Genomic DNA, 23324 nt, shown 5'->3' on the forward strand with positions numbered 1-23324 from the left:
ACCTCTGAAAAGGTAATGAATGCAAAATAGCACAGTATATAGGAAAGAATATTTCCTATTGCAAAAAAAAAAAAGCCATAAAACAATTTTCAAGAGGTAGAATTTCAGTAGCAATAACAGTTTTGCATGTATACTAAGTTGCGTTAGCAGGGTTGTACAGTAGACTACTACTTGAGTTTGAGGCTCTGTGATAACAGAATTCCATGAAAGGAAAAAGATGTTGTAGGTAAAGAGTATGTAAAAGGTACTTAAAAAAAAAAACAAAACTATGAATGTATATGAGTATATCATTATGTGAGAAATAGCAACGTTTGTGCAAGTTAAAGGTTAAAGACCCTACTTGTTTGCTAGAGCAGAGGGTTAGAGCCATTTAAGCTTTTCTGATGCTTAACCTGGAAACGTACTCCTACTGAGTAACCCCACTGAAGCTCATCGTGTGGGGATTTTGCTTATGTTTCTTTTAACAACAGGCATTTATAAAATGGCATACTTTTTGCTTTGTCACCTCATCTTTCTCCATTAGTTTCCTGGGTACATTTTTTAGAGAAAAGTTTGCTGTGTGTATATATTTAGAGTTTAAAAAGACAGACTATAGCTGGCTTTTCCTCATGCCTGTTAGTGTAGGGGCGTTAGGATTTAAAGGTATAAAGCAAAAGGACTGAAGGGAATGGCCAGAGACAGTACACTGTCTAATGTAGATGTGCCAAGGCCTGTGGCCTGTGACTGCTTATTTTAACAAGAACCCAGCAAACTAGTTTCTTGATCTGAATCATACAGCTCTCACATCAGGATGTAATAACAGAATGAGGGTGACTTCTTACTCCCTTTTACCTCATGTTCATCTTGGCCATTTAGCACCTTGAAGATCCCTGAAAGGATTGTGACTGTGTTCCCTTGTTTTCCCAGGGGAAGAAACTGAAAGGTGAGTGGATCTAAGAAAATAGTGCCTCTTGAATATTAAATTCTTAAATGGCAACTCCAAAGGATAGAGAGAAGGCTATATTAAATTGATTATAGCTCCTCTTTAAATGTCCTATGTCTTCAGTTTTGTGTTAGAGACATTGGAATAACCAAGCAATATTCAAACATCTGCACGATCATGAGGACACCACTGCATATTACAGTGATGTCAGTAACAGTTTAGTTACTTAGAACAATTAAAGATTACCCTTAATAGCAACATTCATAGTTTTAAATGCTCAAATGTGCTACAAGTTTTTGTAGTCTCAAAGTATGGTTGATACTTTTCAATGTTGTTTTGGTCTCATGTTTACTCTTTGTGTACCTGTGATATGCAAAATATGAAGAGACCCTTGGCCTCCAGGAGTTTACATTCTCATGGTGCTGCTGGTGCAAGCAAATTGCTTCTAGTTTATTCAGAACATTGCTTGGCTGTTAATTATACCATGTTTGGAAGGATTCCTTGGCCAATAGTTTTCAAAAGCAGAGGGCTATGCTAAACTTCAGGGCATTGATTTTTGAGTTTACATTGTATTAGCTCTGCTGTTCATGAACTCCTTTTCCCCAGGGAGCTGTGCAGGTAATGCTTATTAATGTGAATCAAACTATTCTGCCTAAGAGCATCTTCATCATCTCTATACCACCTATGCTCTTGTATGCCATCACTGTCAGTAAATGGCCAAGAAAACTCACTGCTCCAGAGGACATCTCTCAGTACTCTATTTTCCCAAATTTTTTACATCATTCTCTACCCAAAAGGACCAGAATTTGCAATTAATCCTTTTATAACTGAATAGTGGTCCTAATTTTAACCTTTTTGTGTGTGACTTTTGTACCTCTGTTCTGAAGCAGCATTGTGATAGATGTGGAGCACCTGCCTACATTTCTAAGCAATCACTTTATTAACCCACATTTTCAGTTGAAACTTTGCATGTAATTTCCTCTACTTCCTCTGAGTCAAGGGGTTTACTCTGCATGTTTATTAAAAGTGGGTCTGGATGGAAGTGCAAGCAATAGTGGCAGGCCCATAACTCTTATTTTAGAGTATAATATTCTAATGCATGGTTGAAAATGTCCAGTGTTATGTGGCTACTAGTAATTAGATATATGCATTTATTAATAATGAAGCAATAGAGACTTAAACCACTAGCTTGAATTTATTGTTTGGATTATTTTCATTTTCTAAGATTATCTTACTTCCATTGAAAATGGAAGCTAGAAGATAAACAGGGGCAACCATAAGACATTCAAACTGTCAGGAATAGAGCATAACAGTGCTCACCCTCTAACCTCTTGCCTGGTTCCATTAGTCCCCAAGCATGTTTAAAACAAAAGGCACAAACTAAGCATGTTCAAATAAATAAAGAAGCTGCTATGGCTATAATAGAAAGGTGCAGAGTTTCAGAAAGAGTATGGAATACCAGTGTGGAAGATGTAGAGTAACTAGGGATGGGGTTTGTCTGATACAATTTATGTGGCTTAAGTTTGGATCTCTTCAGACTAGAATCTTGGAAGTGAATAGAGGCAACATGGACATATTTCAGATGTTCCAGGATTTTCAGGTAACTAGGTGACTCTTTGGATGGTACTGCTTTACCCAACCATAAAAGATCCTTCCAGCAAAGGAGCCCATTCCATTTTATAGAAATAGTCCTTAAAATATAGATACATCTGTGGTTTGGTTTTTCTGTTGTTACTGTATTTAAGTTTTTAAAGAAATTTTTTTATAGCCAGAGTTTTATCCTTGATGTTTTGGTTAGACTTCATAATTTGTTGCCTAAAGCTTTTGATGCCAGGTAGACAGGAGCAAGTTTTCCCATTTTGTAAAAAAGAAAAACCTCGCTGTTTATTTTCTTACTTGATGAAGAAAATAGATCAGTTCATTGTAATAGCTTAAAATTTTTTGAGATGATTCCTGACTTTGAAATAACCCATGTAAGTACATGTGATCATGACAAGTAATGTACAAATGTGATTCATTATATTTGAAAGAGACCTAAGTAGAAGAGAATTCAAGATTAGACTGGATGATTTTCACTAGGCCCCTTCCAGGTTTCATGTTCTATGATTGAAAAATAATTTTTCCAAAATTATTTCAACCTCATTTTAATCTTCACTGTGGGATTTCACTTTGAATACCTTTAGGAATGTTTAAGTGGAATGGTAACTTTCCAGTAGTTCCTAATGAATAACTTATAGTCCTTTTACCCAGTTCAGGAAGTGAAATGTCATATCCCATATGTAAAGTTTCAGTTTGGTACTTATCAATAAAATGTCTACCAAACAATGAAACCAGTAAAGATTTAAGGACAGAGTTTCTCTAATCTCTGTTCCTATTATTTCCACTAGGCCATATTAAAATGTTAATATTAGAAGCCCAGACATCACAGATTTCTCCAGGAACCCATACTCGGAAACTTTTTTTTTTTTTTTCCTGGTACACGGACCTCTCACTGTTGTGGCCTCTCCTGCTGCGGAGCACAGGCTCCGGACGCGCAGGCTCAGCAGCCATGGCTCACGGGCCCAGCTGCTCCGCGGCATGTGGGATCTTCCCAGACCGGGGCACGAACCTGTGTCCGCTGCATCGGCAGGCGGACTCTCAACCACTGCGCCACCAGGGAAGCCCCATACCCGTAAACTTTTAAAGTCAAGAGTAGATATCTTAAGGTTAGAATTTTCAAAAGATTTTGTCTCCCCTGGTGATGGTATGCCATGCCATAGATTAAAGTATAATTTTCTCCCAGGGATAAATATTCTGGCAATACATTATCATCAGTCCGTAAACAACAGTAATAGTCTTGGCGCTTACCTTAAAACCACCTATCGCTGGTAATTTAAAAGATTCATGTTAGAATAACCTTTGCATAGAGTTTTACTTCGGTAGCTTTTGTTTTTACTTGTTCAGATCTTCTTCATTGCCTCATTGGTATATAAGATAATGTTAAAAGAATTAATTGAATGTTTGAAGTTTTACAAAAGGCAGCTTGCTTTCTAATCTATGCATCTTTGGGATATTAGAAGAAATATTCTTTGCTGTAAAAAGGAACTGCTGTAAAAGTTGGAAACTCTGCGCCTGTGTACATATATATTTTGGCAATAAAGCAGCATGGGCTGAGAATGCACTGAAATTTCACTGTGTTGTTATTTGGAATGGGTAATTCTAATAATGCAGTAAATTATGGAGATGGAAAAAGGAGCCTATCCACAGACCTGTGCTTAGGTAGGCGCCAGATGTCAAATAAAGAAGACAAAGGACCTGGGTTTCTTGATGCCAAGTTGTGGCAGTTTCTGTTGTAGTTCAAGGGAAAAACAGGCAACCATATGAATAAAGAGGCACCTTATTTAAACTATGCCCTTATGCCATCCCCTGTTTTACCTTTAGGGCCAACCTTATGCTAGGTCTAGGAGCAAATGTTTAGTTTCTGGTAAGGAAATAATGATACAATTACTGCCAATAATTAAGAAGCTTTTATATTTAATTTTAAAAAGTTAAGACGTTTCAACGCTACTTAAGAAGAGATCCTCCTAGATTCAGGGGAAAGGAAAGGAGTTCAGTTTTAAGAAAGCTGTTACAAACTTCCTTGGGATTGGCTATTGTCAAATGAACAAAAGCTATGTGGTTTTTGTGATGTGACAACTAATGTAATAGTTCCTTCCTTTGATTTATGAGACTATTCATTTAACACACACTGATATACTCCACTTCCAGGTACTGTGCTAGATGCTGGAGTTATAAAAATTGAGATGGTTTCTGCCATTAATTAAGGAGCTCAAAAGTGTACAACTTGGGGACTTTATATATGCAATTTTTTTGTTCTCATAAATACATGGAATTTTGAAAACACTTTTATTCAACATACATACAGTGGTAAATGATAACTAGCCTTAGAATCTGTTAATATCAGCCAGTCATTATTGATGTTATAGACTTCCAGAGGAGCTTTTATACCACTAAGGCCTTGTTTAAAAAAGTCAGCCATTAGTGAGAGTATTAGTACAATTGGTACAACATTTATGGAAGGCATAATATCAAAATTGTAAATGCACATGCCCTTTGACTCTGTTCCACGTTAGGAATCACTCCTACAGAAATACCAGAACAGATACGCAAAGACATGACAAGGATCCAATAAAAAAATGGTTAAATTCTGATGTATTGATTATTGAATCATATGCAGGTGTTAAGTAATTTGTGAGGCCTGGTATAGAAAGCTGTTTGTGACATGTATTATTTGAGAAGCAGGTTGCAGAATAATGTGAAAAATATAATTGCCTTTTATGTCTATGTGTCTGTCCACACGCATGAAGGTTATAATAGCGTAGCATTTATTAAGCACTTAATATTAAGCATTACTCTTAATTACATTAGATGTATTCATTAACTCATTTAATCCTCACTAGAGCCCTAGTTAGTTTTTAATCCCTATCTTACAAGAAGAGTTTAATTCTTCAAGTTCATGGCTAATAAGTAACCAAGCCACAATCTGAATCTAAATCATTTGGCTCCCAGCATGCTACATTGTGCCTCTCAGAAATGTAAGGGGAAGTATACTTTTACCCTTTCCTTTGTCACACATCTATATCTGAATTTTTTTCTAGAGTAAACATGTAATTTGTATTTGAGAGAAAAAAAATATGTAAAACTAGCCAGCTTAATTTGATGTCAAGTTCAAGCATTTAATTTTCTATTGAAAGTCTACCAAAACAGCAAATCCAGAGGTTAAGGAAAATAGCTACGTAAGAACAGCTTTTTAAAGAAAGGAAATACGTTGAGGCAGACATACCCATACACAGTAAGAATCCCAGGATGATTCAATGTAGTATTAGTATTAGGTCTCATTCTTTAGGAGTAGAAAGAGCTTTTCTGGTACTGGTTGTTGCCAGAGGCTTCGCCCTTACTTAACCAAAATTTGCAACTCAAAAGCATAAAGCGAGCCAGAATTTTCTCTCTAAAATAGTTTTTTTTTTTTTTTTTTTTTTTTGCCATACGCGGGCCTCTCACTGTTGTGGCCTCTCCCGTTGCAGAGCACAGGCTCGGGACGCGCAGGCTCAGCGGCCATGGCTCACAGGCCCAGCCGCTCCACGGCATGTGGGATCTTCCCGGACCGGGGCACGAACCCCTGTCCCCTGCATTGGCAGGCGGACTCTCAACCACTGCGCCACCAGGGAAGCCCCTCTAAAATAGTTTTAAAGGAAAATATCCTATATGCAGTCTAAAATGGAAAGAATCTGCTATTAAATCTGCTAGCCACTGGGGACTCCCCTGGTGGTCCAGTGGTTAAGACTGCGCTTCCAATACAGGGGGTGTGGGTTCGATCCCCGGTCAGGGAACTAAGATCCCACATGCTGCGCAGCGCAGCAAAAAAAAAAAAAAAAATCTGCTAGCCACATCGGAACCACATTAACTTCTCTGTGCACCACCACTAGGCTATCGTCTCTTGATTGTTCTAGTGCCAGCCCCTCCTTAGTGGTCTGCTTGCCGCCCTCCCACCCATTCTCCATAAGACAACCCTAATGAGGTTCTGAAAACGAAAATTTGATCCTGTCATAGGCCTCCTTTAAAATTCTTCAAGGTTGTTGGGATAAAAACAAACATCCTTCAGAAGGCCAATAAGACCTTGCATCCGCAGGTTTCTGGACACCGTTGTAACTCCTACAGGTCTTTTTAAGGGCCTTTGTATAGACTGTTCTCTTCGTCAGCTTATTAAATGCCTACTCATCTTTCAGACCACTGCTGAAACATTACTTCCACAGAGAGGCCTTACCTGACGCCCAAACCAGGTCAGTTACTTGCTATATGTGCTTATATTTCTATGTCCCTTTTCTTCAGAACCCTTACTACAGTTGTAATTTTAAATGTCTTCATGTGGTTATTTGAGTGTCCCATCTCTTGACTAGATTATAAACTGAGGATACAGAGTAGCTGTTTTTGCTTATCTTTCATCCCCAGCAGCTAGCATAATACTTTATATTTATTAAATGAATAATATGATGAGCTACTGAGCCACAGTGCTACATAAAGCAAAATAAAAGAAAGCATTTTGGTAAATGTTTGATGTTTTTATCATTCCTTTCATTATCATCCTGTTAAGCTCAGTTTACAACAGAAAAGGGAACGATAAATATATATTATGCAGTTAACTTACTGAACATAACCTACAGAAAATGTATGTACCCGTATTTCACATAAGAAAAAAATGATTTCTCAGTATTCATGACAGTTGCTCCATGTAGGAATAATAGTCAACATAAGTACAACGCTATTTTCAGGCCAAACATGCATCTTTAGATCAGAGCACTCATGGGACATTGCCTCTTAATCCCTAAATTTGCAGTCAAAATGTTTTCCGAAATAAATATTATGAAATTGATAAGAAGCTAAAATAAATTCTTAAGACAGATAACTATGAAATCTGAACAGAAGTCTCCTTAGCTTCTCATCTTCCAGAAACAGCTTCACAAATCACTTGGAAAATCAGTCTAGAGGTAAACAATAAACCACATTTCCCATTCATCCTTGAAACTGAACTTTCTTGAGAAGTGATCAAACAGCACCTGTTGTTGAAGACAGCAGTAAGGCCTGAACATGATACTCAAGCTTTGATTCTGGATCAGTTTGTTGGCTTGGACTGGTCAGGAGTCCCTTCCTTCAGAATCTTGATGAGTGAATTTAAGCGAGTATGCGTTAACATTATCTTCTCTTTCAGCTGGGAAAAGAAATACATAGATTATCAGGGAATCTTAAAGTCTCAATCTGCTGGTTCTAGAAGCCACTTCAGACTTAAGCTAGTGATTGGGAGCTGGCAATACTGCAACACATTTCAAAAGGACATCTGTTCTATTTCTGAAAGAACTTTATACAACAAACCTAGAGCACAATAAGGTGACAGATAAAAAGTTTCATGTGGGGGCTTCCCTGGTGGCGCAGTGGTTGAGAGTCCGCCTGCCGATGCAGGAGACATGGGTTCGTGCCCCGGTCTGGGAAGATCCCACATGCCCCGCGGCTGGGCCCGTGAGCCATGGCCGCTGAGGCTGCGTGTCCGGAGCCTGTGCTCCGCAACGGGAGAGGCCACAACAGTGAGAGGCCCGCGTACCGCAAAAAAAAAGAAAAGAAAAAAAAAAAAAGTTTCATGTGGAAAAAGACCAGCCACTGCTGAGCATCACTGCTTCTAGTCTCCATCCTTCCTAGCCCTTATCACCAGTTTGGTGATAACTCCAAAACCTGGGGAGGAAGACAAGAATAAAGGGGGATAAGAAAGCTTGAAACAGAAGCATTAATCAGGCTTTCCCTTTTTTTTCCAGTAGCAAGAATTTTTTTTTTCTAATTCTTTGTTCACAGTAACAAATGTCTGTCTTTAATATTCTGCTAATCACCTTCAAGAGTAGCTCTGGTTGTCAGATTTAGAACAGATGTTTGTGGTAGCTAATTTTCAATAGTTTTTTCAGCTTAGAATAGCTATATCTAGAACCAAACTTAGTGTTACTCAAAATACAACCTGTACTCAGACTCACAAAGTTATCATGGATAAGTCGTCTGTTGAAGTAAAAAAAAAAAAAAAAAAAAATTTCTGCCATAATTTGCATAGCACGAAATCTACTTTTTATGATCCAAGATACAAGAACACACAAAATTCATCAGGAAATTTTGCTTGAACAGGTCACTCTAGAGCCCATTAATCTTATTTGGGTGCTCTTGGACACAATCATTTTTCTTACTTTAAAGATTTTTCTTCAGTCTTTAGCATTCAACATTTTTACTGTGTGTTGGGGTACAGTTCTCTCTGCATTTATCCTACCTGTGCTTGTTGAGCTTATAGACATGTAGATTGTCTTTTATCAGATTTGGGAAGTTTTCAACCATTATTTCCTTGAACATTTTTTCTACTTTATCTTTCCCTTTTGTACTCGCATTACCAAAGCATATTTAGGTGTGCTTGATGGTGTCCAACAGGTCTCTTAGACTCAGTTAATTTTTCTTCATTCTTTTTTTTTTCTTTCTTCTTCAGATTGCAAATCTCATCAGTCTATCTCCAAGTTCGCTGATTCTTTGCCCAATTCAGATCTGTTCAGCCTCTCTGGTGAATTTTTCATTTCAGTTGTTGATTGTACTTTTGTGTTTTTTTTAATTTTACTTATTTTTTTATACAGCAGGTCTTATTAGTCATCAATTTTTTTTTTTTTTTAGTCATCAATTTTATACATATCAGTGTATACACTTCAATCCCAATCTCCCAATTCATCACACCACCATCATCACCTGCCACCGCCACTTTCCCCCCTTGCTGTCCATACGTTTGTTCTCTTGTTGATTGTATTTCAACTCCAGGATTTCCACTTAGATGTTGTTTGTTTTTTAAGCCCTTTTTAAAAAATTTATTATTATTTTTTAATCTTTGGCTGCGTTGGGTCTTCGTTGCTGTGCACGCGGGCTTTCACTAGTTGCAGTGAGCGGGGGCTACTCTTTGTTGCAGTGCGCAGGCTTCTTACTGCGGTGGCTTCTCGTTGCAGAGCATGGGCTCTAGGCACATGGGCTTCAGTAGTCGTGGCTCACGGCCTCTAGAGCACAGGCTCAATAGTTGTGGCACACGGGCTTAGTTGCTTCGCAGCATGTGGGATCTTCCTGGACCAGGGTTCAAACTCGCGTCCCCTGCATTGGCAGGCAGATTCTTAACCACTGCACCAATAGGGAAGCCCCTTTTGCAAATACTTTTAATTGCTGCTTTGAAGGCTGTGTCTGCTAAGTCCCAACATCTGGGCCTTTTCAAACAGTTTCTGATGCCTGTATTTTATCCTGTGTATGGGTCATACTTTTCTTTGCATGTCTCCTAATTTTTATTGAAAACCAGACATTTTAGATAACATATTAAAGCAACTTGGGATATTAAACATCCCCCTACCTCCACCCCATGTCCTGGCTTGTAGTGGTTATTTTTTGCTTATCTGTTTAGTAGTTGGCTTGACTATTTCAGTGATGTCTATTTCCCTCACAGTGTGCAGCTTCTGATGTCACTCCTCGGAGGACACAGCCTTGGAAATGTGCAGTCACCCTGGGATGACAGTGGATTTAGCAGGGCCTTCTTTGACTCTTTTTCCCTGAGCTCTGTGTAAACTGGATGCCTTTGTTGATATCACACCCAGCTATTAGCCTTCACTAATTTCTGGCTGACTGCTCTATTTTGACAGTGCCCTGGGACATAAATTGCTCCACAGTCTAATCCAATTAAAATCAGACCCATTTATGGGGGGGGGGGTAGTCTTTAAGGCCAGTCTTCTTTTGTTCCAACCCCAGGAGGGCTCTTATTTTAGCTGTCTGTTTCCCTGATTTTCTCATAAATTTCTAACTTGTCCATGGTTTAGCTTATTGTTCATATGGACTATTAGCTTCCTCTTAATTGCTCACCACCAAAATCTCCATTGTATTGGGTAGAATCCTTAGACTTGAATATCCCCACACCCTGTTCCAAATAAAGTTAGTTCCCTTAGGAAAGCTTCAGAGCTCTTTTTTTACAATCTACCTCTTAATATGGGCTCCCAAGCTGGGGTGGGGTAGTGTCTCTCAGAGTAACACCCCTGCTTTACCAGCAGGGTGCTGGGCAGAGGCAGTAGCTTCTGGTCTTCTCTGCTTGCATCTGTCAGCATGAAGCTTCTGCCCTACAAGCAATCTGGGACAAAAGTGACTGGGTTCCTAGTACTCTTAGCCTGTTGTGCCAGTGGTAGAACTTGCACACTACAAATGGCTGTTCTTGCCTAGAATAGAGCTTCTGATGAGAAATGCTGGTAGCCTGCCCCTCCTGGGAAGATACCACAGCCCTAAACTGAGAGCTAGGGGAAAAGGATCTCTGTGCTCTTGGCTGCGTTCGCCCAGATGGAGCCTCCCTCCCTCTGAGCTGGAGGGGCAAGGGAGGGAGGGAGTAGGTTGTGGCTCAAATGCCACAGGTTTTCACTGCTCTTACCAAGGTTTAGTAGATTTTCTTCAATAAATATCTCTTCATTTGCTTTAAGCCTTGAGGAAAATTTCCACAGACTTAAGATGGCTGTTTTCTTTAGAATTTTCTTTGGTTATGGCTGTTTTGTTGGGGAGGGGTCCATGCAGCTCCTCAGGCCACCATTCTAGAAGTTATCTCCCATACAAATTATTTCTAACCACAGTATTTATTGACCCTGCTCATCAACTTAGTTGCTCAGAGCAAGGGTAGGCGAACTATGGACTGCAGGATAGCCTGCTGCCCATTTGTTTTAATAATGTTTTATTGCTACAAAGCTATATCCATGTGTTTATATACCATCTATGGCTGCTTTTGCACTACCATAGCAGAGATGAATAGTAGAGACTGAATGGTCTAGCTTAAGACATTTGTCGTCTGGTCCTTTACAGAAAAAGTTTGCGAATTCCTGGCTTAGAACATGGTTTCATGAGCTTAGTTAATTATGCAAAAAAAGAAAAAAAAAGTCACTGTTCCCCTGTCCTAAAAGTTACTTAAACTTTGAAAAGTAAATGCCCTGGTTACTAAATGTGTAATTACCGAGGAATAAACTATTAACAGTGCTAAAAACAAAACCAACAGTAAATTCTAAGGTTGTTCTTCCCACGGTAGTAAAGTTATAGCCAAATTTCCACTAAGAATAAGCCAGCAAGCTACTGAAACAAAGTTTCTTTCTTCAACTGGAAACCATGAAACGCTAGTAAAGCCCATTTAAGTAAGAATTCTTAATGATGGTTTCAGCACTCTTTCTCCTCCAAGCTGTCTAAGCATGAGGTGCTTGCAAAGAGGAAAGACCTATGAAGGATGATGGTGTCCATACCCAGTAGAGAGGAGGAATAGGAATGTGGAGCTCAGCAGCTCTCCACCTCCTCCTGAACCAGACTTGACAATATGGCTTTACTATTTTGCTTTGTGTCACAAATTCAATAAGGAATGCCAAACCAGGTATAAAGAATTACTGGCGTATTCACCATTTCACTGCCCCTAAATTCACGGGTACAGATAATTAGGAATTGCCTATATTAAAGGAAACACACAACCATCATGAAATTTTACCTCTGCAACTTTTTCTGGTAGAGATACGTTGTGAATATCCATCTCAGATGCGTTTACTATGGCTTTTGTTTTTAAGAGGTAGCTAAATAGAAAATATAGAGAGAAAATATTAGTACTATACCACAGTTATAATTATCAAGGAACCAAACTTGCAATATCTGTCAAGCAAAGATTGCTTTATTGCTTATTTCCATTTCAAGATTCATAATGTATTTTGTAGGAAAAGTATTCTCAATAAGTCATCAGAGGGACTTCCCTGGTGGTACAGTGGTTAAGCATCCGCCTGCCAATGCCAAGGGACATGGGTTCGATCCCTGGTCTGAGAAGATCCCACATGCCTCAGAGCAACTAAGCCCGTGCACCACAACTACTGAGCCTGCACTCTAGAGCCTGCAAGCCACAACTACTGAGCCCACGTGCCACAACTACTGGAGCCCATGCTCCACAACAAAGAGAAGCCATTGCAATGAGAAGCCCCCGCTGGCCGCAACTAGAGAAAGCCCGCGCGCAGCAATGAAGACCCGACGCAGCCAAAAATAACGCAAAAAAATATGTAATTTTTTACATATTAAAAGTATAAGTCATCAGAGAGACCCTGTGCCTCATCTCACCCCTTGCCAGCCCAGAATACATGATTTAAAATTATCCTAGGACAAACTAAAGACAAAAAACCAGGGTCATATGAATAACTGTGATAAGTATAAGCCTCATAACTCTACCAGTAGATGGTGTAGCACAGAAGAAAAGTAACCACAGTTGTGACAAATACTGTTGGTTGCCTACCCCAGAGCCATTCCTCAAGTTTTTGTTGCTAACAGAACCCAGAATTTGTTTAGGGCAGCAGTGTGTCCAGTCCTAAAAGATGAATCATAACTGTTCTGGGCCAACTGTGGCAATCTTATTCCCTACTGTCACATATTTGCTTTCCCAGCTTAAGGCAACCATGTGACATAGTTCTGCCAATGATAAGGAAATTTTTGCTGATAAAGAGACCATTCCCTGTGTTCCCACACTTACCATATCCTTTTTCTTCCAGTTTTGGATGCTTATACTTGCAGCATCCAAGAGGAAAAGGCCAAGAGGACCAGAGATGCTGACCCAGAGCCCTGTCATGGCTGAGCGACTAGAACAATCCTGGAGTGGCCAACTGCCCCACCCTGTACTTGTTAAAGCCACTCTTTGGTTTTCTGTAACTAGCAACCAAATTCATTCTGATACACACAGACATAGATTTATCATATTCCCAGACTCGTGCTACCTATACTTTCCCTTTTTTTTTTTTAAATTTAATTTTATTTATTGACTGAGTTGGGTCTTCGTTGCTGCGTGTGGGGCTTTCTCTAGTTGTGGCGAGTGGGGACTACTCTTCATTGTGGTGCACGGGCTTCTCATTAGAGTAGTTTCTCTTGTTGCGGAGCACAGGCTCTAGGTGCGTGGGCTTAGTTGCTCTGTGGCATGTGGGATCTTCTCAGACCAGGGCTCAAACCTATATCGCCCACATTGGCAGGTGGATTCTTAACCACTGCGCCACCAGGGAAGTTCCCTAATTTCTACTTAATCAGAAAGAATATACTGACCTTTGAGTCCAATTCCTCATTTTGATTAAGAAATTACTTAAAAATCTCATAATGCTTTTCAAATTTATATTAAAAATTTTTGTTACTAAAAGCTTATTTCCCTAAGCAAAAACTCAATTACAGGTTGGCTGGAATAATTACTTAAAACTGTTTCTAAAAAAGATTCGAGGTTACGAATAGCACACACTTAGAGATACTTTTCCCTGTGTCTTTAAACTTAATTCTAAATAGAAATTATTTAAGAATGAACTAGAAATTGAAAGTAAAATATCAATCCATCTCAAGTACACATATCCTGTTGAAAATCAGCATTGAGGGACTTCCCTGGTGGTCCCCGGTTAAGACTCCACACTCCCAATGCAGGGGGCCCGTGGTTCAATCCCTGGTCAGGGAACTAAATCCCGCACACCGCAACTAAAGATCCTGCACGCCACAACCATCCACACGTGTGCCGCAACTAAGACCAAGTTTAGCCAAATAAATAAATAAATAAATGTTTAAAAAAAAGAAAATTGGCATCGAAGAACAAATAGTGTACCTAATGCGCACTGAACAACCTCATGGCAAAGGATGGGCTTTATTTTTAAGGTTGTTTGTTTTTACGGAGTCTTAACCACTGGAACATCAGGGAAGTCCCCTATTTATAAGTTTTTTTTTTTTTTAATATTTATTTATTTATGTGGCTGTGTCGGGTCTTAGTTGCGACACGCGAGCTCTTTGTTGCAGCACGCAGGCTTCTCTCTAGTTGTGGCGCTTGGACTCCAGAGTGCATGGTCTCAGTAGTTGCAGCACGCAGGCTTAGTTGCCCCGTGGCATGTGGGATCTTAGTTCCCTGACCAGGAATCGAACCTGCGTCCCCTGCACTGGAAGGTGGATTCTTAACCACTGGACCACCAGGGAAGTCCCCCCTATTTATAAGTTTTTTTGCTCTTGTTGTCCATAGCTCAGCTAGAAACACCCATCTAAGCGCATTAAATGAGCAAAAGGAAACTTTCTGTTTTATGAATGGAAATTAAGCTTTGGAGTTAAGACATGGACTCAATTCTCAGCTCCTCCACATCTCCAAGCCCCAGTTTTCTTACATTAAGAACTCAGTAAGGGAAAAAAAAAAACAAAACACAAAAACTCAGTGAGGTAAGCATAGTACAATACCTGACACAAACTAGGCCATCAATGGCTGTTTTTGTTTCTAATAATCAAGAAGAGACTTTGATGGATGTTTCAGTTTGTTGCAATAACAGAAAAGCTTAAGTAAAAAGTAGAATTTATATTTAGAAAGACAAGAAATATCCAAAGTAATTCATGAGAAGGAACAAACAATAGGGAACTTTTTCTGACTTTATGAGGCCACATGGTCATTATTTTTTACTTTTCTTTGTGTATCTGCTTCATTCTTCTTTTTCTGTAGACAAAATTTCTCCGCATTTACATGCACGACATAGAAAATATCTACCCTAAACCTACAGCTTTCACTTCCCAACTTCAGCACCAGTTCCATCTACAGATGACCAATGTCTCTGGGTCTTTATTTCAAATTCTTAGGGTAAAAAGCCTGATTGGCTTAGCTTAGGTCAGGTCTATTCCTGATCCCATCACCTGGGAGTGGTATCACACAGGATAACAAATATGGCCACAAAGTCCCATACTATGGGAGGGAGACAGGGGCTAGGCACAAACCCCAAAAGTGTCTACTACAGGATTATTTTGCAAAAACTTACCTTCCAAAAGTTCTTGGAATGAAAGAATATCCTCTCAGTTATTCCATGGTATAATTATTAACACATGGTATGATTATGAGACATCCAAAATGATCATAATGTTATAAGACTATGTTTTGGTCCCATTGCCATCTTTTTTGTAAGAAACAGTACCTGGCTTTAGCATCTTCTCTGGTACAAACATTCTGCCTTTTCTGGAAGATGTTTTAAAATTTATTTGATAAAGAATATCTAAGTCTACTTACCACACCATTTTGTCAGTGGAAAGGCAGAAGTGACCTCTCAAGGCAGCAAGGGCAGCATGAGTAGAATACAGATGGAACCCAATGGGAATCTCACAGGAACTACAGAATAAAAGGTTGTACGTGCTGGGAGGAAAAAACAGGATTTGGGTTAAGAAAGAAAATCAAAGAACAAATACAAAATAACTCATGTTATGGACTCATTCCTAAAAAATAAGCTATGATAGGAATGAGACTGAGGAAATGTCACATTCAAGAAAGGTTAACTCAAGGGCTTCCCTGGTGGCGCAGTGGTTGAGAGTCCGCCTGCCGATGCAGGGGACACGGGTTCATGCCCCTGTCCGGGAGGATCCCACATGCCACGGAGCGGCTGGGCCCGTGAGCCATGGCCGCTGAGCCTGCGTGTCCGGAGCCTGTGCTCCACAACGGGAGAGGCCACAACAGTAAGAGGCCCGCGTACCAAAAAAAAAAAAAAAAAAAAAAAAAAAAGAAAGGTTAACTCAGATTATAGATACCCTTGTGGATTCTGGCCACAAAAGCAATCATGTGATATGTAACTGTCATTTCACTGAAGTAATTTATATCTGAAAGCAGAAAAAGAGCTAACAAATCAGATTAACATTTAAACAGGGACCTCCCTGGTGGCGCAGTGGTTAAGAATCCACCTGCCAATGCAGGGGACACAGGTTCGAACCCTGGTCCGGGAAGATCCCACATGCCGCGGAGCAACTAAGCCCGTAAGCCACAACTACTGAGCCTGCGTGCTGCAGCTACTGAAGCCCACGCACCTAGAGCCTGTGCTCTGCAACAAAGAGAAGCCACCTCACTGAGAAGCCTGTGCCTAGCAATGAAGGGTAGCCCCCACTCGCCACAACTAGAGAAAGCCCGCGGGCAGCAATGAAGACCCAATGCAGCCATAAATAAATAAATTTATTTAAACAAAAAAACATTTAAACATATAAAACTACACATGACCATATAAATTAGCTACCATTAAGCCAATTTCCAGTTAAAGTAAAACAAATCGATTAGGGCTTATTAAGCAATTTATTAATAGAACTCAAATCAGGTTTTGTTTTGTTTTTGCAGATATAACAAAAAATTAAAAAATTACCCAGATAAAATGCAAAAGAAAGAAAATAAATCATATTGTCCTAGCAAGCTATTTTATTTTCCTTTATCCTTTGAAAGATTACTGGATAAGGAATCAGGAAACATGGATTTTAGTTCTAGTTACACCATGTAGGTAAGTCACTTACCTTATTTTCTGGTATATAAGACAAATCCAAATATTACAAAAAATATTTAAGAAAAAATTAACTGTTTCATCATTCATGTACTGAAAGCAATTTAGAGTGGTTTAGTAAGGGGAAAAAATTATCTGTATAAACATACTATATGCAGTAAATGAGTACTAATAAAGTATAATAATTGCATGGCTAAAAATAGATTCATGTCAATGGACACTAAAGACCAAGCAACAAAATATAAATTTACTGGTAAATGAAGTCCCACACCACACATGCAGTACTGTATTTTTGTGACTACATTACCAAAAAGCAAGCCATGAAATAAAGTTGCATTTTTATTAATTCCTAAGTAGGAATTAATTATATCAGACAAACCACAGTACCTATAGACAAATGTCTGTAGAAACTAATAAATGGCACAGAGCTGGGACTTCCCTGATGGCGCAGTGGTTAAGAACCTGCCTGCCAATGCAGGGGACACAGGTTTGTTCCCTGGTCCGGGAAGATCCCACATGCCGTGGAGCAACTAAGCCCATGCGCCACAACTACTGAGCCTGCACTCTAGAGCCTGCAAGCTACTACTGAGCCTGCATGCCACAACTACTGAAGCCTGCATGCCTAGAGCCTGTGCTCTGCAACAAAGAGAAACCACCACAATGAGAAGCCCGTGCGCTGCAACAAAGAGTAGCCCCCGCTCATCGCAACTAGAGAAAGCCCGCACGCAGCAACCAAGACCCAATGCAGACAATAAATAAATAATTTTAAAAGTGTCTTTAAAAAAATAAATGGCACAGAGCAAAATGTAAAGAGATCCCAAAATTATGCTTAGAATGTAACATATAACAAATATTTCATTGAATATTAGTCTGCTAATGGCCCAGGAATGAAGGTTTGCATCACACCAGGTAAAGAACTATGATCATCTGAGTGCCTGATGAAGGCAAAAGGAATACAGAATGGGTAGTGGAAGAGGGTAGTTATAAATACCAGCTATGACCATGTGACCAGTTACAGGAATGTAATTGTCATGAATATCTCCTCATTTTGTTATAAATAGGTTTACATGTATATGTGCGTTTATGTTTTCTTCCCTTTCTTTTCCCTAATGTAACATAAGATGTACTGACTTTTTATTATAGTATTTAAGTATTAATTTTACATCATAGTATTTAAGCCATGAGATATCAAGGAGAAAAGTAAGTATCACTTAAGGACTTTATCTCCTTTTCTGGAGGAGGGTTTAGTGCGTTTTTAGTTGTATGCAAGATAGCTGTAACATGTTAGGAAGAATTACGACCTTGTTATTGTCTTTATTTGGAGATTAAGTATGGGTTTAGGAGATGCATGTGGATGCCAGGTTAACACGTAATGATTAAATTTGTGTGTCAGCTTGACTGAGCCAAAGGGTGCCCAGTTATTTGGTCAAATGTTATTCTGAATGTGTTTATGGGGATGTTTTTGAATGAGAGTAATATTTGAATCAGTAGACTGAGTAAAGCAGTTTGCCCTCCTTATCGTGGGTGACCCTCATCTAATCAGTTGAAGACCTGAACAGAACAAAAAGGCTGGCCCTCTCATGAAAAAGGGGAACTCCTCTTGCCTGACTGCCTTGAGTTGCAACACTGATCTTTTTTTCCTGCCTTTGAACTTGAACTGAAATGTTCAGCTCTTCCTGGGTCTGGAGCCTGTTGGCTTTTGTACTGGAACTTACACCTTTGGCTCATGGATCTCAGGCCTGTGGACTTGGACTAGAACTAAACCTCTGGCTCTCTTGTGTCTCCAGTTTATCAACCTTGTCTCTTGGGACTTCTCATCCTCCATAATCTAGTGAGCCAATTCCTGACAATAAATCTCTTCCTGCTGAGTCCCACGGCTCTCCTTATTCCAAACACATGGAACTTTCTGTCCAGTGTTTTATAAACCATCTAGATCTGTACTGTCTATTAAGAATGCAAGCCACATAAGTAATTTTACATCTTCTATTAGTTTAGCTTCAAAAAAAAAGTAAAAGAAACAGGTAAAATTAGTTTTAATATATTTTATGCTACCCAATATTCAAAAACATCGTCATCAAGGGAATTCCCTGAGGGTCCAGTGGTTAAGACTCAGCACTTTCACTGCCCTGGGCCTGGGTTTGATCCCTGGTCTGGGAACTAAGATTCCCACAGCTGTGCAGCGTGGCCAAAAACCAAAAAATTAAAAAAAAAAACCCATGTAATCAGTACTTTTAAATTATTCAATGTTTGGGGCCAAGTTTTCAAAATCTGGTGTGTATTTTGCACTCACAGCATACTTCAATTCAGAATGGCCACCTTTTAAGTGCTCAATAGCCACCATGTGGCTAGTGGCTACAGTACTGGACAGCACAGGTCTAGCTAGATGTGCTTCCCTCTAAGAAGATATTCAGAGAGCTTCTGCCTCTGGCCCCAAATGAACCAGTTCCAAGCAGGCCATCACTCCTTCCCTCTCTGTTTCCTTTGGGTGGGAAGAGGACACTCCTGCAAGGATAGGGAGTGTCTTTCAGTTAGGTAAGAGGAGCTGCAGAACTCTTCCTGATTACTGAGTACAGCAACTAAGAATTCCTATAGGAACTCTATTTAACATTAAAATTGAACCAAACTGTGGTCAGAATGAACTGTCTTGCTGTTAAAACCAACACTGAAAATTGAGTAGCTTTGTACTACTGAATTCAACTGAGTACTTTGTTGTTACTTGTAAATCACACTACAGTCAAGATGCAAAGTTTACCAGGCAATATTCAAGTAACTTTCCAACTGTGTTTTTCCCCAGGTTACAGCAGAATTAGTCCTGCCATAACTTATTACAAATTCCAGGTTAAATGAAAACTTGTAATTCCTAGTTATGTCAAAGGATTGTAGTTTATGGTAAGTGATTCTCACTATACACTTAAAGGTAATTTTCTTCTTTTTCCCCTACTAGACATAACTTTCTTAAACTCACTTCACTTGCACAACCCACTAGGGAGATGTGGCCCTCATAAAAACCTTAAAACCCTCACGCAAATATCTTTTCCATTTCATTAATACATCAAGTTCGTACAAGACTCAGGTAAAGGGAGCATCCTTCCAATACACTGTATGGATGAAACAGACTTTTATTCTAGTGCAAGATAGGAATAAACTATTTTCTCCTCGTACAAGTCGGTTCCACGCTCCTCAGTCTCATTAAGTCAGGGAATGACTAGAGATCTATCTGCAATTCTCAGTACGTACCTGCCTTTGAGCGAACCGTCAATGCCAACTAGGAAGGGAGCCTCCAAAACTACATTATTTGTGACTCCTAGGAAGACAAACACGGGTCAGAAAGACTACCTATGAGGCATTGAAGGGAAAAACTCTCCCCTCCAGAAAGACTCATCATGGCCACAAAAATCATGAAAAGTGATTCGCCCCCGACCCCTGGCAATGGAGTTAATTTCCTTCCAAATTTTCATCCCGCTTTCCTCCCAGCCGGCTCCCAGCCACCCAGTAAGAAAGCGGCAACGCTTCCCAGACGCCGTGCCCACTCACTGGAGAAGACCACGGCTGCAAGGGACCGCGACAGGTTCCAGGCGAGGTGCACAGAGTCAGCGAGCACGACGTGGCACTGCGCACACTGGAACACAGCGCATCTCTCGGGCTGCAGCCACCATGGCAGCCGCGGGCCGGACGGCTCCTCCGGCCCCAGCCCGGCGGGGCCGAGTGGCGAAGACCCTTTCACCACCTGCGTGTCCCACTCCATGGAAGTCGTAAGAGAAGGTTCATCAATCGTCTTCTTAGCGCCATCACAAAAATCACCCCGCGGCTGCTTTGCAAAGCGCGAGCGATGCCTCCGCGGCCTAGCCGCCATCTTCCTGCAGCTGGCGCCTCAGTTTCAAAGACGCACCATGCCCCGCCCCAAGCTTGGTTCCTGGGTCCTCATTGGACAACGTGAGCCGGGTGGGGCTCTGCCGCGCACTCGTTGCCTGGACACGCCGTTTGGCGCCTTCGTGTTGGTGAGGGAGGGTGAAGAACGTGCGTCTGGTGGAGGGGAAGTCAGCCTTTCTATTGGTCAACACCAGGAGACCCCGCCTTTGAGGCATTTTTAACCAATGGAAGTGCAGCTTTCTCAATTTAAACTCTGTAACGTTCTGTTTGGTCAACGCTTAGAGCGGCGCAAGAGTTTTGAACGGCGTTTTTGGGAGTGGAGGACCGATCCTCTGCGTGGTCTCCTGGATTGCAGTTCGCCATGACCGTCCCCTCCCTGGAGGAGCTGGACTCCTTCAAGTACAGTGACCTGCAGAACTTGGCCAAGAGTCTGGGCCTCCGGGCTAACCTGAGGGTACGAGGCAAGTGGCGGGTGGGGTAGGACGAGCGGCCTCTACGAGACGCGGTGGGAGGGGACCGAGCGGGAATTCCAAAGGCTGAGGCTGCTGTCCCGGCCCTGGGGCGGTAGATTTGGTTCACCGAAGGGTCCCACTAACTCTGCAAAACCGAGAGGGAGCCATAGTTTTCACCTTATGTTGAGGCTGACTTTCCTGGGGACTCACAAAGACACCGACTCCAAAAGGGTTTGTTTGGTTTCGTTTTATTGGAAGTACTCAGTTATACCAGGACATCAGTTAGGAAACGCAGGCCCAGAGAGCTAAAGGAATGCTGCATCTAAATGCCGATTAATTGTTAGGCAGTCGCGGAAATAATTGCCTTGGCTTTTGGAAAACTCCAAACAGCTAACATTTCTGTAAATTGTAACAGCGCTCCAAATCTGCTACTTAAATGGGGGACCTGGAAGAAAGGATGACTTTTAGGGGACCTCCCCCGTGGATAAGTTTTTACAACTCAGCCCTGATTTAGTCGGATCGTTCCTCTATTGATCACTATTGTGGTAGTGTTCTATTCAAAACCGGTGAGGTCTTTGAGACTTAAAAACGTTTGGGGGAAAATGCAAGGGTTCAGTTTAGGATTGGGGTTCTCTATATTTTATTTTCCCACATCATATTAACGTGTACCCTGGAGTTTTGTTCTGCAAGCTGTGGTATTTACACGGAGTGAATACCTAAATCAGTCCTCACAGATGTTTTTAAGTGGTTTAAACAAAATAATCAGGGCCCATGCACCTGTTGGGGCTGAATGATAAAGGGCTATCTTTGGAGAGATTTCTGAGCTATAGTATTTAACGGCTCCTCAATACTTCATAAACAAAATCTTAATTCCTTGGTTTAAACCTCTTAAATTTTTTTTTGCAATCTGGCTGGAATCTTTTATCCAGTGCAGCATCCAGACTGTCCTGGTGCCTTAACACTTGGCACCTTTGTCCATCTTTCTGCCTTTGCTAATTTTAATCCTTTGGCCTCAAATCCCCTTCTCTCTCCCTCTTCTTTATCTGCATGAATAATTTCCAATTACTCATCACAGTCCAACTGAAATGTCATCACTGACCTGGCACCTCGTCCCCTCCTCTTCATTCCCTTGGTCACAGATCCACCACCCGAGTGATCCTAGGAACGCTCTGCGCCTTTAAGGCAGTATAATTTCAAGTACTTTTTCTGAGTACTTGCAGGCGTCCACCTGGCACTGTGGTTATTTGTGTAGATACGTTCTCTACTAAACGTTAAGTTCCTTGAACAGGGATCTCATCCATCCACCTTGGAAGTCTTTACAGCACTAAGTGCAGTACATTTTATTTGGGAGGCGTTGGATACTTATTCAGAGCTACTATTTACAACCGCTTCTTGGGAGCACTGGAACAATACACCAGAGGGTAACTCCTTTGTGAAGAGTTACTATGGAGGTTTCCTACTTGAGTTCGGCGCTCTGTCTAACATGAAGGCCCCACAACCTTTTAGATCTCTGAAGAACTGTTGCAACTTCGATCTTCTTCTGAAAGTCCCACCTATCATTGTCTCTTGAGGAACCTGATTGGGGTAGCCATTTAATCACCTGTTTTCATATAAGTGGTATAGTACAGTATTTTGTGTCACTACAGACCTCATTGCTTGCCTAGCATACAGCATCTGATGCATAGTAGGTGTCAACAAATATCTGTTAGAGGTGTTCTTTCCCAGACAAATTTGACTATACCAGGCATTCTAATAACCAACTACAAAAAGACACCTTTGAGATGATGGGAGAAAATTAAACTTGGACTAGGTATTAAATTATATTAAGCTATTGTTAATTTTGTTGCATATGATGGTGGTATTGTGGTTATGCTTTTTTTTTTTTTTAAAGTCCTTACCTCTTAGCCAAATATTTACAGGTAGAATGTTATGATGCCTGGGATCTGCTATAAAATACTCCAGGAAAAAGAGGGGGAACTAGATGAAGTAAGAAGAGCACAATGTTGATAACTGTTGAAACTGGGTGATAGATACATGGGGGTTCATTGTACACATTTGAAATCTTCCATAATTAAAATGTTTTAAGTTACAGTTGGTACAGCTTAAGAGCTCGTTAAATCAATTGCCTTTTTAAAATTCTAAGTGCATAGCAAAAAAATTGAATAAATTGTTCTAAGAAATTATCAAGACTTGATTTTTTAAAAAACTTAACAGAATAAG

General features: G+C 40.5%; 2 protein-coding genes across 2 annotated transcripts in view; one reads left to right on the forward strand and one right to left on the reverse strand.

Moving 5' to 3' along the window:
• Positions 1–3845: 3845 nt before the first annotated feature.
• Positions 3846–20773, reverse strand: OIP5 (Opa interacting protein 5). Its single transcript, XM_004325190.4, has 5 exons — positions 20317–20773; positions 20020–20086; positions 15540–15662; positions 12000–12081; positions 3846–7667 (listed from the first exon to the last, which is right to left on the reverse strand). The coding sequence occupies exons 1-5, from the start codon at positions 20633–20635 to the stop codon at positions 7572–7574; spliced, it is 687 nt and encodes a 228-aa protein (XP_004325238.1). The 5' UTR covers positions 20636–20773; the 3' UTR covers positions 3846–7571.
• Positions 20774–20976: 203 nt separating this feature from the next.
• The window catches only part of NUSAP1 (nucleolar and spindle associated protein 1), a 33014-nt gene continuing 30666 nt past the window's right edge, over positions 20977–23324 (forward strand). Inside the window, exon 1 of the mRNA XM_033851496.2 lies at positions 20977–21106. Coding sequence (XP_033707387.1) covers positions 21014–21106 — 93 coding nt within the window. The 5' untranslated portion in view covers positions 20977–21013. The remainder of the gene's footprint in view (positions 21107–23324) is intronic.

This window comes from Tursiops truncatus, chromosome 2 (assembly GCF_011762595.2).
Source record: "Tursiops truncatus isolate mTurTru1 chromosome 2, mTurTru1.mat.Y, whole genome shotgun sequence".
NCBI classification, from domain to species: domain Eukaryota; kingdom Metazoa; phylum Chordata; class Mammalia; order Artiodactyla; family Delphinidae; genus Tursiops; species Tursiops truncatus.

Bases quoted from the DNA above. Each gene is read 5' to 3' on its own strand.
- OIP5 (XM_004325190.4), bottom strand. From the start codon at position 20,635: ATGGCGGCTAGGCCGCGGAGGCATCGCTCGCGCTTTGCAAAGCAGCCG. The intron at 20,087-20,316 runs GTGAGTGGGCAC...TTGTCTTCCTAG, and splicing joins TGCAGCCGTGGTCTTCTCCA to GAGTCACAAATAATGTAGTT. The intron at 12,082-15,539 runs GTAAGTAGACTT...TTTTCTATTTAG, and splicing joins TCCACTGACAAAATGGTGTG to CTACCTCTTAAAAACAAAAG.